Here is a 13,996-nt window from a genome sequence, read left to right as displayed (position 1 = left end):
GGACTTGGGGCTGCACCTCCGCCGCCTGCGCCCTCCAGGAGCCGGGCGCACGGAGCGGCTCCTCCTTCCCCTCTCCCCCTCCAGCCGAGCTTGGAGCCCTTCTTCGCACTCCTCTCCCTCTCGTGTTTTTTGGGTTTGTTTTTTTTTTTTTTTTTTTTTTGGTGTTTTTGGTCGTTTTTTTTCTTTTTCTTTTTTCTTTTTTTTTTGGGTGGAAACCGACTGTAACTCCGGGGAGGGGGTTGTTGGGGGGGGGGGGGGGGGGCGGGAGCGGCGGGGAGGGGACCATGGAAGAAAAGCTCCAGGCGCATCAGGTGGAGATCGACCCGGATTTCGAGCCGCAGAGCCGGCCCCGGTCCTGCACTTGGCCTCTCCCCCACCCCGACTTCGCGGCGGAGGAGGAGGATGGGGGCGCGGCGGGAGGACCCCCGGCGCTGGCGGCCGGCGGCGGGGAGGGAGCCGAGAACGCGGCGGCCCCGGCGGAGCGCAGAACCGCCGCCGCCGCCTCCCTGCCGCCCCCCGGCGCGGACGTCGGGCAGCTCCGCAAGGCCAAGACCTCCCGGAGGAACGCCTGGGGCAACCTCTCCTACGCCGACCTCATCACCAAAGCCATCGAGAGCTCGCCGGAGAAGCGCCTCACCCTCTCGCAGATCTACGACTGGATGGTGCGATACGTCCCCTACTTTAAGGATAAAGGAGACAGCAACAGCTCTGCCGGCTGGAAGGTACCTGAACCCCCCCCCCCCCCCCCCCGACCCGAACCCCAGCGCAACTTCCCCCCGTCCCTGTCCCCCCGCTGCCCAAGGTGCAGCGGAGCTTGAGTGCTTTCCCTGGGGCAGCCGGAGCTTGCCCCTGGCTGGTGGGGGTTTGGGGGATCCCCGCTTTCCTCATGGCTGGGGCGGATAAGGGCTCGGTCAAGTTTTGGGGAGAGCCGGTGCCTCGTGGTGTTGTGTGTTGGAACCAGGCTGAGCTTGTCCCAGGTTCGCCCACTGGCCTCGGGTTGAGCCGGAGCACCGGGCCGCCATCCTCCCCGGGGAGGTCGGGGAGAGGGGGATGGCAGCGGGCAGGGTGGTCACGGCAGGCTCTCCTGCTGGTGTGCGAGCACCGGGTTATGGTGAGTGGCAATCCCGCCGCCACAGCTCTGCCTGTCCCTGCCCGCGGGCACCCCAGCCCTGCCAGGTCCCCGAGTGCCAGTGGCGTGCCCAGGAGGACAGCCGGAGGGAGGGCTGTCCCCAAACAGGTGTCTCCGGGCCGGCTTTTACCCAGTGCGTCTCTCCTGTCTCAGCCCCCACCTTCCCCAGGGCCTTGTCCCCCTCCCGGGGGGCCACGCAGGCAGCACACGGCCCCCACGGCTCCACGCTGGCTTTCCCTGGCTTTGCTCCCCGGCTGGCACCGTGGGCTTGTTAGCGGTGCAGGCAGTAATCCCCCTCTTGCTCAGTGCGAACTGGGGATGTATCGCACTGACCATTCTGGCACCGGGCGAGGGCATGGAGCGTGCCGGGTCCTGGGGAGGGTCATGCTGGCCCCTCCGGTTGACGCTTGCCCGGCTCCACGCTGGGAAGGGGGAAGAGATCGCCTGTGTCCAGATGGTGTCAGTAAAAAGGAGACGGTTTCTCTTAAGCCCTCCCCTAAGCCCTGTCACCTCCAGTGTGATTAGTGTGTAACAAGGCTTCGGGGGCTTTAATACCAGCCTGCAGTCCTGGCACAGTGTGCCCTGGCTCCGTCGGAGGCGGCCGGACCCGGCCTGCCTTGGGGGGGTCCTTCTTGGTGGTTGCAAATAGGGCTCTTTTGGGGCAGGGAGGCCAGACTCTGTCTGTCTGTGGCACTTGTGGCCGGGCTGTGGGAGCTGGTGTTGCGGGGAGCCTGGGCATCCTCTCTGCCTTGCCCCACTCGTGATGGGTGGGCAGGGGGGCAGCCAGTGTTGTTGCCCCCCCCCCCCAATTTGAAGATTCACCGGGGCAGGGTGGCGGGGCTGTGGAGGTGGCAGAAGGTGGTGGCTGTGTGGGGGCCTTTCACACCCCCACCTGGGGCAAGACCTGCGTGGCCCTGGGTGCGTGCTGGGGGAGAATGGTCTCCCCAAGGCTCGCACCCATTGGGGACAGTGGGGGCCACGCACTGACGGGGTCTGGGGACATGTCAGGGAGGTTTGGCAGGGCTCTGGCCCAGTGCCTGGCAGAGCTGGGATGAGAAGCGAAGGGATTCCCAGGCAGCCGAGACTGTCACTGGGCTGTAGGATGCTTGGGGACCCCCCCAACCCGGGTGTCCCTGAAGGGCAGCCCAGGGCAGTGAGGGCAAGGGGATGGAGCCATGAACAAGTTTGTGTGCCCAGCTGCGGCTGGGCAGGAGTGGGGAAGGGGGATGCTCGTAACCCCCGATGCTGGCACGTGAGCCAAAGCCATTGAGCAAAGCCCTCTCCGCGTGGGAAGGACCCGGGCCGGGGATGGCAGGGCTAGCAGCCGTCCTTGCCACAGGGGAGTGCTGGGGTTTGATCCACCCACGGCTTGCACGGGATGGAGGAGTGACCCATGTCCTCTCTGGGCGTGCCAGGGCTTGCACAGGGACAGTGGCAACGTGTGGGTGTGTCTGTGCAGGTGTGCAAGGTGGCACAGGCTTCCCTTCCCGCCTACACCGGCACCGGCTTTTGGCCCCGGGGCGAGGGCAGGCTGTGATGGCAGCTGTTGACTGCCCGCATCAGTCCTGGAGGAGGTGACCCTCGAGGGCATCCTCCTGGGAAAGCAGGAGCGGCCTTTCCCCATGTCAGCTGTCACCCAGGGTGTCCCCCCGATGTGTCCCAGAGCCACGGGAGGGCCAAGACTTTCTCCCAGCAAAGCCTCCACCAGGGAGCGTGTGGGAGCAACGCGGGTTCTTCAGCCCTGTCACTTGCCCCCTACGTCCTCCATGGTGTCCCTTGTCCCTTGGGGTAGGAATGGTGCCTGGCCTGCGTCCCCATACCAGCACTGCTCAGGGTGCTACCAGCAGAGCCCCATCACCCGACGTGGGGTTTGGTGACTTTCTCAAGGGGGCTGTGTCCCCAGAGGCTTCGTGGTGCATGATGTGCAAGGGGGGAGGACAGACTCAGGGTCCAGCTGCTGTTGGGCACAAAGGGGCATTTGCAGGGGCTTGCAGTGGCTGCCTGATCAAGTGGGTTTGCCTGGCTGCACCCCGGGGTGGGATGCTCTCCACCTTCCTGGCCCATCTCCGGGTCGGAGCGGCTCTGCCATTGCTCTGCCTGTCTTCCCCTGGGCTGCGGGCAGGTGGTTCTGCTGCCCGGGCTGCACCGCTGCTGCCTGCTCCCTCCTGGCAGCCCCCCTTGCCCTCACGTTGGCACTGTGGCTTAAACCTCCCAGGCCAGCGCTGGGCCAGTCACAGGACAGACGGGAGGGCCGAGGACTGCCCAGTGAAATGCCCTGCCTGACCTGCGCACGCACCGGGACGGACAGCACAGGGTACCCTGGGGCCTGTCCTGATGCTGCAGGTGCCCGATCCCCAGCTGGGGCTGGTGGTGCGAGGGCTGGCAAGAGCCTGGGGTGAGAAGCAGTATGCAGAGACCCCCTTTGCCTGGCATTCTTGTTGGACACCAGCATGTCAGGGGTTAAACACCTTCCTCACAGCCCCATGTCCCTCCTGGCTGTCCTTTGCCCTGGACCCCCTCGGTCCCGTCCCCTGTCCGTCCCCCCCCCCCCCGCCCCCCATGCCTCCCCGGGGCAGGCTGGCAGCTCGTGGTGCTGAGGGAGCACCCAGAGCGCTGGGCAGTCAATTTTGTGGTAACAAGCTGCTGGCGGCTTATTAAAGAGCCCCTGGAGATGCCACGGCCCTCCTGCCCCAGGCCTGGGAGAAGCATGGCGGATTTAAAGCGTTTCATTACCCAGCACAGCGGTGTTAGAGGGGGGTCTCGGGTAACGGGCTGCTCCTTTAATTAGCTCCTTCACAGCCTCCCCGTGCTGGGAAGAGCAGGATGGTGGAGGTCTGGGGGCCCAGCCGAGGGCATGGCATCCCCATGGGGTGCTGGCTGCGCTGCTGGTGGTCTGGCAGGACTTCTCCAACCCCCCCTGCCCTGCTCCGGCACTGGAGGGGCTTTCCCAGCAGGACCCTTTCCCTCATCCAGCCGGCTGTGCGGATGCTGCACCCACGCCTGGCCGTGATGTCTGATGTGTCTGTCGGGGATATGTTCTCCCAGGCTGGTTCGTTGTCGCTCGGAGGGGAAGGATGCTGGCACGGGGTGCATTTTGGGCTCAGGCCTCTCCTTCCCTGCCAAGCTGCGGGTTGCATTACATGGTTTTATGGCAAGGTAACTGGAGGCGCACTATCTAAACACCTTGGCCGTGCTCAGCATCGGGACCAGGGCCCAGGCCTGTCTAACAGGGAGGGGGGAACGCTCTGGCCGGTGCCCCCCCAGGATGTGCATCCCCCCATGCTCCCCATGCTGCAGCGGGCTGGGCTGGCATGTTGGGCTCATGCACCGGGAGCTGCTGCTGCTGCTTCCCAATGCAGGGCAGCAGGCGCCCGTTGACTGACATTTCTGCTTAATTAGGGAGTTGTTATTTTATCAATTCCAAAGCGCTTGAAGTTTTCTGCTCCAGCTCACGCTTTCCACTTGTTAATGGGAAACCAACACCCTCCGTCAAAAAGGCAGCGGCACTGATGCATTTTAAAGGTTTCTGCTTGCTCTGGTTTGACATCCAAAATATAACAATCAAGCAATCAGCTGGTGGATGCCTGTTTGATGCGGCTCTGACAGTGCTGAAAACCTTAATTTCCCAGCCCTCCCCTCCACCTCCTCCTTTGTATTGCTGGATCGGTAGCACGGTGGCTGCTCCTGCCATGGGGGACTGGGGCTGCCGTGTCCTGCTGGCCCACGGGAGCCAGGAGAACTGTGTGCTCGGGGCCGGGGGCTGCCATGCAGAGATGCCTCACCAAATGCCACCTTCCTCTGCAGGGCAGGATGGAAATGAATTAGGGAGAGAAAGGGGTGGAAAGGGTGTTTGGGTGGGAGCGTGGTCTGAGGGCCCCTTGCTGCCCAAGGGTTTGGGGTGTAGTGGGGTTCTTCTCCTCCCCACTGGGCACGGAGACCCCTGAGCTACAGCCCAGTGGGGCATGGCAAGAGCATCCTTCAGGGGAGCTGCTCCTGGCTCTACCTGCTCTGTCACTGATGCCACCCCAGCCCCTGCCCTTCCCCTCTTGGATGGGTGTGAGTGCATCTGCCTGGAACGCTGCCTGGTGCGGCTGGAGAGGCTCGAACCCAGTGCCTGGGGCTAATGGGGGCGACTTTCCCCTTGCAGAGGGCAGCCTGGGTGCCAGTGAGGGAGCGGGTGGTGCCATAGGGGGGTGGCGAAGGGGAGTATGGGGTGACACGGCTCTAGGGGTGCACAGCAGGCTGGCTCCCATTTGCACTGGGATTAGCAGCGTGCCACCGGCCCGGGGGGGCTCGGTGGAGGGCACGGCACCAGGGCACTGGGCTGAGCACCGGGGGGCTGCCCACTCCAGGCTCCCGTTGGGGTGGTTTGGTGCGGCTCAGCTCGGCTCAGCTCGGCTCACGTATCCCTGACCTCTCCATATATGGAGATTTTTCCAGCAGCACAGAAAGCCCAATGCTCCCCGGAGAGCTGCCCGGCTGTCCCGGGGGCCGAGCAGGGCGGGGAGGAACTGCTGGCTCCTTCACCTTGGGGAAACCCCTCTGCTTCACCCCCAAAGAGCCCCTGGATAAGCCTCCCTGGCTCTCTGGTCCCCACAGGTGCAGTGCCCCTGGGGTCCCCCCGATGTGAGGGGATCCCCCAAACTTTTCCCACAGCACAGGCGGGTCCCCTGGGATGCTGGGCTGGGGTACCCGACCCTTCAGCGTCCCAGGGCTGGAGTGGGGGACTCCTCGCCTGTCCCTGACTTCACACAGGGATGGGGGAGCCCCTCCTTTCCCCCCGAGCTGCTCCGGTGCTGCTGGCGGTGTGGCTGTGAGGAATCCCCTGCACTCCTCTCCTCCTTCTCACCTCATTTTTCTCTCTCCTTTTTGGACATTTTCATCTTCCTTCTGATTTCTAGGCACACCCCCCCCCCCCCCCCCCCTTCTTCTGGAATCGCTTTTCATGCAGTGCTAACTGCTGAAGTAACACAAACCTGCTAAATGGTCCGGCTTTATGATAGCATAAAAATGATACTACAGCAGTGAGTGGGGCTTTATTAAACCCAAGGGAAAGGCTCCAAATGAACAGCTTGCTCTGCTCTTAGCTTTCCCCCCACACTCCCTCCCTTTATTTTTAATAACCACTGGAATATAAACTACAGTTAAGATCCTGTGGACTAGAAGAGCGCTTGCAGCCTGGCATTATCTCCGTCCGTCCCCACACGCGGGTCCCTGTGCGCATCCGTCCCCTCCTGCTTGCCTGGTGCTCTGATGGGAGGACCAGCATCCCGGGCTGGGAAATGAATTTCCTGGTGTTTGGCTTTGTATTTAAAAACTCTCGTAAATATTTTGCAGGGAGGCCGCGCCCCCAGCGGGTCAGGCCAGGTGTGATGTAGGAGTGAGCTGGAGCTCCTTGGCCTGGCTTCCCATCCCGGTGGGATCCTCACCGGGACGCTGCCGGCAGCAGGAGGTCCCCTGGGCTTAGGGAGTGGGGTTGGACACCTGCCACTACTGTGTCCTCACAGAGGGAGCTTGCAGGAAGGAGAGGAATCTCCCCTCCCCACTGCCACAGCAGGGTCAGACCCCCAGCCCCAGGCTGTCCCCTCCATCCCTGGGGTCCACGCCAAGCCCCGCTGCTGCCATGGCCTTGGGTCTCCCGTGGGGATGCTCTGGAGCTGGGTATGGGGTCTCCCCCTTGCCCTGCCACCCCACTGCACCTCCGCCCCACCTGCAGGGAGGCAGCTTCCTTCCCCCCTGCCCTTCTGCACCCACTGGCGGTGGGCTTGCCGCTCCCCGATTGCATTACTTTTAATTAGCCCGACACTTCCCGTAGGCTCCTCTCTCCTGCTGAAGGTGCCTGATTAGTGCTGAGGTGAAAGGCACTTTGGGTTACGGAAGGACACGCGGAGAGGCTTGCCTGTCTGCCGCTGAAGCTCATTTTGGACAGCATCTGTTCATTATTATGTGGTGCCTTGGCTGGGCGCCAGCCAGGAGAACTGAAAGCTCGGGCACAAAGCTTGCTTTCACCCGCCGCGGGGAGGAGGAGGAGGCAGCCGGCGCTGGGAGGGGGTGTGGGGACCCCCAAAGCAGGCTGGTCCCTTCCCTCCCAGCGGGGATGCTCCAGCATCCCAGAGTATCCTGAGGTGTAGCCTGCTATGGGTCAGCCATGGGGTGTCCAGCCCTGCTGGGACCGCTGCTGTCCTGTGGGGTGGGGGGCAGCAGTGGGGGGCTGCCCCAGGGGGGGTTAGCAGCAGGATGGGGTGATGTTGGGGTCTGCGTGACTGATGCCTACTTTTTCAGCAGGGGGCTCATCCTTCTCCTCCCCAGCACCCCCATGCCACCCCATGCACCCAGCTGCGCCCATTGGGTCTGCGCACTGTGCCGGGGCTCAGCAGCGGGGAGGCTCCTAGGCTTTGCTGCCTGATGGCCCTCTGGGCGTGGGTGCTGGGATTGATGGCACTTTGTACCCACTGAGGCGGGGATGCAGCAGCGGTGCAGCTCAGCTCACTGCTCCCCTGGGGCCTGTGGGCCGAGGAGGTTTCCCAAACAGCCCTGGGTGCTGGCAGTGGGGGCGTGTGGGTATGGCTCTGCCACCCAGACACCCTGGTGTGGGCAAACCCTTGCCTGCGCCTGCCCATGGGGCTGGGCAGAGCACAGGGAGCTGGAGGCAGCGATGCCGCAGGGCATCCACTGCCTGTGCACGCACATCTGAATTTGCACGTGTTCCCTCGCACGCTTGTGTGTGTGCATTCTGGGCCCGGCGCGTGCACACGCAACACACGTGTGCCAGGCTCGCCACGTGCGCTCCCACGTGCGCTCGCACCCGCACGTTGCAGTCGAATGCACATTGGGTGTGCAAGGGCAGCATGGGGAAGGAGCCTTGAACACGCTTTGGGCTGGCTTGTGCTGCTGCATGACCCTCCTGGGGACGTGGGCTGGTGGCAGTGTCCCCCTGTCTTTGGGGACCAGGGGGGACACCATGGCCTTGCTGTGGGGTGGTGGGTACCGCAGGGGCTGGGTGCTTTTGAAAAGGTGGCTGTGGCTTGAGGGGGGGTGGGAGCCTGAGCTGGGGCGCTGAGCAGCCCCCTTTGATTTGCTGGGAAGGGAAAAAAAACAAAACCAAAAAGCAAAAAAAAACAAAGAAAAAAAGCCAACCCTAAGAAAGAGAAGAAAGGCGAGGGTTGTTCGGTGCTGCCTGCCACCTGGCGCGGTGCCAGCCCGGGGACGCTCCGGAGCAGACATGCCAAGCTGTAATTGCAGACAGGCTCATTTCAAGAGACGAGACGGTTATTTTTAACTCGCGTTAAGGTAATGCACTGATCTCCTGCCTGCTGGTTCAAAAGTTCAACCCCCCCCCTCCCAAAACCCCCCTTTGCTTGCCCACCCCATGCTGGTACCCCCCAGCCGGACTCCGGGTGCCCGCCTGGAAGGCGCATGGCCTTGCCCACAGCCGCGGTTGGGCAGCCTGGCGCTGCCAGACACCCTCGCCCTCCCCGGGGCAGCCTTTGTGTCTCCCCGGGAGTCTGGCTCCTCTCCTGCGGGATTGGGAGGAGGCTGCAGCCGAGGCCAGCCCCGGGGTACGGAGGAGACGGGCGTTCGCGGGGCTGTGCCAGCTCCGTGCCCAGCCTTGGCGCTGCCGAGGTCCCCGAGGGATGGTGTCGGGGGTGGGCGCTGTGTGCCAGGCTGCCAGATCCTGCTCGGCATCCAGTGGGAAAGCCTTGCAATGCTGTGAGTGGTGTCACTGCTCACTCTCCGGGGTCCCCAAGCACTTTCCAGTCACGGCTCCATATGCTGGTGGCCGTGCTGCCCCAGGGACTGCTGGCGTCTCCTCCAGCAGCCAGGCTGGCAGGGATGGCAGGGCAGTGCGGGGGTGGTGGGATGTGGGTTCCCCCCTCCTTGGTCTTGCTGGGCATCCCCGCGGTGGAGGGCTGGGTCTCTGGGCCACCCGTCTGGTTGGACCAGCTGCCGAGCCCGACGGTCCCAGAGCCTCTTGTTGGTCCACGGCAAGAACCGTGCAGGCACCTCGGCTCTGGCTGTTGGCAGCGGGAGAGCCAAAAAGCCATGTGTGGGGGATATATCTCCTCTTTTTTTTTCTCCTTAAAATGTATTGCAGAGTGCCAGCAGGGTTTGGGTGCCTTCTACTCCTTGGGGAGCAGCTTTGCTACCCTGAGACGGGATGTCACTGGCAGCATGGGACCCAAGCGGTGCCAAGCTGAGGAGCATGGGGACGAGCCTGACACCCGCTCCCCGACCTTTTGCCCAAACCATCTGAAGCAAAAGTGGAGTAGAAACACTCCACAGCATGTCAGGTTTGGACGTGTAATAGCTGTAATTAATCCTTTGCCCCCCCATCAGCCTACCTTAGGAGCCCAGCCGCTGGGAGCCTGCGGGAACAAAGCCCCGGGGCGTTCCCGAGCAGGAGCAGCGTGTCCGTCCCCCTGTCCCCAAATGCCCTCTCGCCCTGGTTCGTGGCGTCAGCAGTTTGCCAGACGGCCAGGAACTCCCTGCGTGGCTGAGATGTCTTTTGTCCTCAGCCGTTGCATGGCCGGGACTGCCAGCTGCAGGTGCTTCGCTGCTCCTCCTTTCCGCTGCCGTGGTTCAGCATTTCCCTCCCCTTGGATGTAGCTGCTTTCGGCAGAAGTGCTGAGGTTTGGGGTTTGGGGGGGACCCGAGGGGAGCTGAGGCCCGCCGTCCACGTTTCGTGGTGTTTTGCCGCTTGCCTGGGCTTGTCGCTGGCCCCTGTGGCAGCGCATCATCTGCTGGAGCCGATAAATCAGGGGGAACGGCCCGGCTGCATCAGCGGTGAATTGTGGGGCCATTATCTGTAATGAGTTCAACAAGGATGGCATGGTGTGAGCTGTGGGGCGAGCCTTACTGGGATTATTCCTGGACTGTGACCCTGGCAAAGCGGGGGGCATCTCCTAGCCCAGTGGGGTGGCTGGCTCCGTGGGGAGGTTATGTGGCCACGTACTTCGCTGCTCCACCTGTGCGGACCCATGGGATGGGAAGGGCTGCCCGCCATCCCCTCTGCACATGGGGATTGGGAGTGGAGGGGGACTGCGGGGTCGTGTGGGTACCATTTGCTCTGTACTGGCGTCTGTTGATGCTGGAGGGACTGGGCACCACATCAGCGTGTGCTGAGGTTTCAAGCATCCCTGGAGCCTGCCCAGGCTCTGGGATGTGTTTGGTAGCGCAGGATTGGAAACACCCAGGGCAATCTCTAAGGATGGGAGAGCTGGGGAGACCACAACTGGGACCGTGCTTGGGACCGTGCTTGGGACCACACGTGGGACAGTGCTTGCTTGGGACCACGCTTGTGATCCCCTTCAGCATTGGGTCCGCTGGCTCCTTCCCCCTGCGGCTGCAGGGCGCCAGGAACCATCCTGTCCCACTGCACAGCCGGTCGGAGCTGCTGAGAGCCGACGGCTGCTGGGAGCGGGTTTAAGCGGGATGAAGAAGGACAAGTCCCTGGCTCTGCAATGCCACGCCGATGGGTTCAGGCAGCCAGGATGCCTGCTGTCACCTCCTGCCTGCAACTTGCCTGGCCGGCAGCCGGCCCTCACGCCCTCTCTGCCCCAGGTGGAGGGCGCGTGCGGAGATGCAGGGAAGGAATTAACAAGCTTGTGGAGCGACAGGCTCATAAATTTCAGCTTTTTTTTTGAGACTGTCAAACCTATGCCTGTCCCAGGGATGTAAGACAGCATTTTATTGCTGCCTGCTTGATGGTTGTTCCCTTCTCCTCTGCGGCTGTGATTTATCTCTGCACTTTGCGCTGATTGGATTAGAAGTTTAAATGCTAAGGGTGCATAACAATATATTTTTCTTATTAATATTAAAAAATCATTATTGGATTTTTTATAGTTCTGTTTTGAATTGAATCCCCTTGCTTGATTTATTCTCTCTCCCAGAGTAGAATTTAATGCTAATAGGAACAATCATTGCTTTGTTTTGAATCTTTGACTGTTTGGAAAACTTTCCCTGCAAAGGGAAATTACAGCATTATTAAGAGTCCATTAAAATAGGGTTTGCCCATTCCTGACTATTACCTGCAAGCTGGAGAGAAAACAAAAAAGCCAAGACAAAGAGTCTCTTTTGTAGGGCTTTCTGCTTACACCCTTCCCTAGGTATAATGCAATTATCGTGACAATTATTATAACCAGCTCTATTTTATCGCAGGTATTAATTGCAAGTCCGGTCAGTTTGATTTCTTGCGGGACGCTTGGCGGTGAACACGTGCGTGTAGCGGCAGAGTGCGACTCGTCCGCGCTCACCTGTGGATGGGCAAAAGGCAGGGGCCTGGCTGCCCGCGATGGAGGACGATGGGGACTGCGGGGCTGCTCAGCTTCTTGCTGGATTTCATATTTTTAAGGCAAATATGAGAAGCATGACGGCAGCCCCCGGCTGACGCCTTTCACAGCGTGTCCCCGGGGCTGTGGGTACCAAGTGACGGGGTGGCCGATGATGGATTTCCTCCCTGTGATGCCCTTCGTCCCAGTGCAGAGGCTGAGCGGTGCCTCTGCCTGAGCGTGGCGACCAGCCATTGCCCACCCACTGCCGTGCCAGCCCTGGGACCCACCGCATCCTTGCAGCTGTGCCCGGCGTGCCTTGCTTTCAGGCAGCTGCCTGCAGCCCGCAGGGGCTGGGCACACAACCCACGGGCAGCCCTGGAGAGCAGAGGCAGGCAGGCAGGGGGGAATGGGGCAGTGGTCAGAGGGGTGGCGTGATGCCAGGCAGCTGGAGGTGTGCCTGGGCTCCGTGCATGGTGCTGGGGTGGGTGCAGCGGCGACAGGGACCTGTGCCAGGCTTGGCCCGTGGCTGTCACGGTTGGCAGGGGGAGGGCAGCCTGCCTGGGCACGGCTGGGGCAGGCCTGGTCAGCCGCGGCCCCGTGGAGCACCAAGGCGGAGGGGGGAGGCTGGGGCGTGGGGTGGCTACTGGACGTAGGTGGGAGCGGCAGGAATGTCAGCCCGAGGCACGCGGGGTCCCACGTTGGCATGAACCACCCTGCAGCACTGCACCGTGCCAGGCCGCCAGCCTGCACTCTGAACCCCAAAACCTACACCCTGCACCCCTCACTCTGCTCTCCAAAGCCAGCTCCCTGTATTCTGCACCCTGCTCCCCATACCCAGCACCCCACACTCCGCTCCCCAAATCCTGCACTCTGCACCCCAGAACCTGCACCCTGCATTGTGCTCCCCAGACTCTGCTCCCTGCATCCTGCACGTCACACCCTGTACCCCAAAGCTGCACCCCAAGACCTCCACCCCACACCCTGCACCCTGCATCCCAAAACCTGCACACTGTACTCTGCATCCTGCATCCCAGACCCTGTGCCTCGCACCCTGTACCCCACCTGCCCAGACTCCCGCCCAGACATTGCTTATTGCAAACCTGCACCCACTCCCACTGTGCACCCCATACCTTGAATCCCCCCGTGCACCCTGTACCCTGAACCTGCACACTCAGAAACCCACCTGTGCTTGCTGGACACCCCGTGTGCTTCGCTCTGCCTCCTTGACCCCTCCATGCTCTGTGGGTTATGGGGTGTTGCTGCAAAGTGCATCAGCTGGGGGGGAAACCCCTGTCCCCCCTCGACCCATGGCACGCCAGCATGAGCAGTTGGGATGTGCACCCCCTGGGTCTGGGGGTGCAGTGCCGTCCCTTGGGGACCACCCTCTGCTGTGATGGGGTGGGGGTCCCCAGCACACTTCTGTGTCCTGGCCCTGGCCGGTGTGATGGGCGTTTGGAGAGCGCTCCCGCTCACCCCGCTTTCCCACTGTGAGCTGCCAAGCCTGCAAAATAGTTTTTTTCCACCACTGGCAACGCTGTGGCAAACACACGCAGCAAAACAGCAACCCTCAGTGTAATGAGAAAATGCCAGACGGGTGCGTCAGATGCGGGGCTGGGGGGAGCTAATCCAGCCACGCCGCAGGGTCTGGCTCACCCTGGGGATGGGGTGAGGAGGTGTGCCCTCAGACCCCTCTGGAACCGTGGGATGGGCCCCTCCTTGCATGCCGTGCTGGGGAGATGCTTGCTCAGAGGTGGTCCAACCACCTACCCGCTGCTGCCAGGACAGCACCGCAGGGCACATGTGTGCCCCCCAACCCCGTGCTGGCGGGTGGCACCGGGCAGGGCCCTGGCAGGGCTGTCGGTACCCACAAAGCATCGCCGGCTTCCAAGCAGTGTGTCCTTAGGTGTCCTCCCACGTGCTGGGACCATCTGGCCGAGGTTTCCGGCACCCCATTCATGGCCAGGCAGCGCTGGGATCCCGGCGGTAGGATCCACTTGCCCTCCATGCGTATTTTTTGGCTGACCCCCTCTTGTTTTTCCTCCATCCTGGAGCCTGAGCGCGCCAGCCAAGGAGCGGCTGTACGGGGAGGCTGCCTGCCAGGCCCCTGAGCCGGCTGCAAGGCCGTAGAGTTTATGGCAGCGGCAGCCCTGCGCTGGGCTCGCGTTGGCGGCTGCGGGCTTTGAGGTGGGGACCTGGCATGGGGGGATGCAGGGGGTACCCTCGGGATGCGCGGCGGGGTGCTGGCCGGTACCTCCGTGCCCGTCCTGCTGCCCGTCCCCGGGAGGCAGAGACACGTATGTGTCCGTGCCCATGTGGGACTCGGGGGGCTGACCCCACAGCTGGGGTTTGGGGAGCGAGATGGGGAGACGTGGGGTACAGTGCTGTGGGAATACTGGGGTGCAGTGCTGGGAGATTTGGGGTATGGGACTATGGAATGTGGGGTGCAGGACTGGGGAGTGTGGGGTGGTGCAGCCGCCACAGGGCAACGAGACATGGAGCAGCAAGGGGAGATGTGGGCTGGGCCGTGCTTGCAGTGTGGCCAGCCTGACTCCCCAAAGCTCCCAGTTTAACCAGCAAGGCCCCAGTAAGGTACCCA

At 62.5% G+C, this 13,996-nt stretch overlaps 1 protein-coding gene across 1 annotated transcript in view; it reads left to right on the top strand.

Moving 5' to 3' along the window:
* The first annotated feature begins 284 nt into the window (after window positions 1-284).
* The window catches only part of FOXO6 (forkhead box O6), a 36,948-nt gene continuing 23,236 nt past the window's right edge, over window positions 285-13,996 (top strand). Inside the window, exon 1 of the mRNA XM_049820116.1 lies at window positions 285-722. Within this exon, the coding sequence (XP_049676073.1) occupies window positions 285-722 (438 nt within the window). The remainder of the gene's footprint in view (window positions 723-13,996) is intronic.

The sequence above is a fragment of the Accipiter gentilis genome, chromosome 17 (genome assembly GCF_929443795.1).
Source record: "Accipiter gentilis chromosome 17, bAccGen1.1, whole genome shotgun sequence".
NCBI lineage: Eukaryota > Metazoa > Chordata > Aves > Accipitriformes > Accipitridae > Astur > Astur gentilis.
This window is presented reverse-complemented; position numbering and strand designations above follow the sequence as displayed.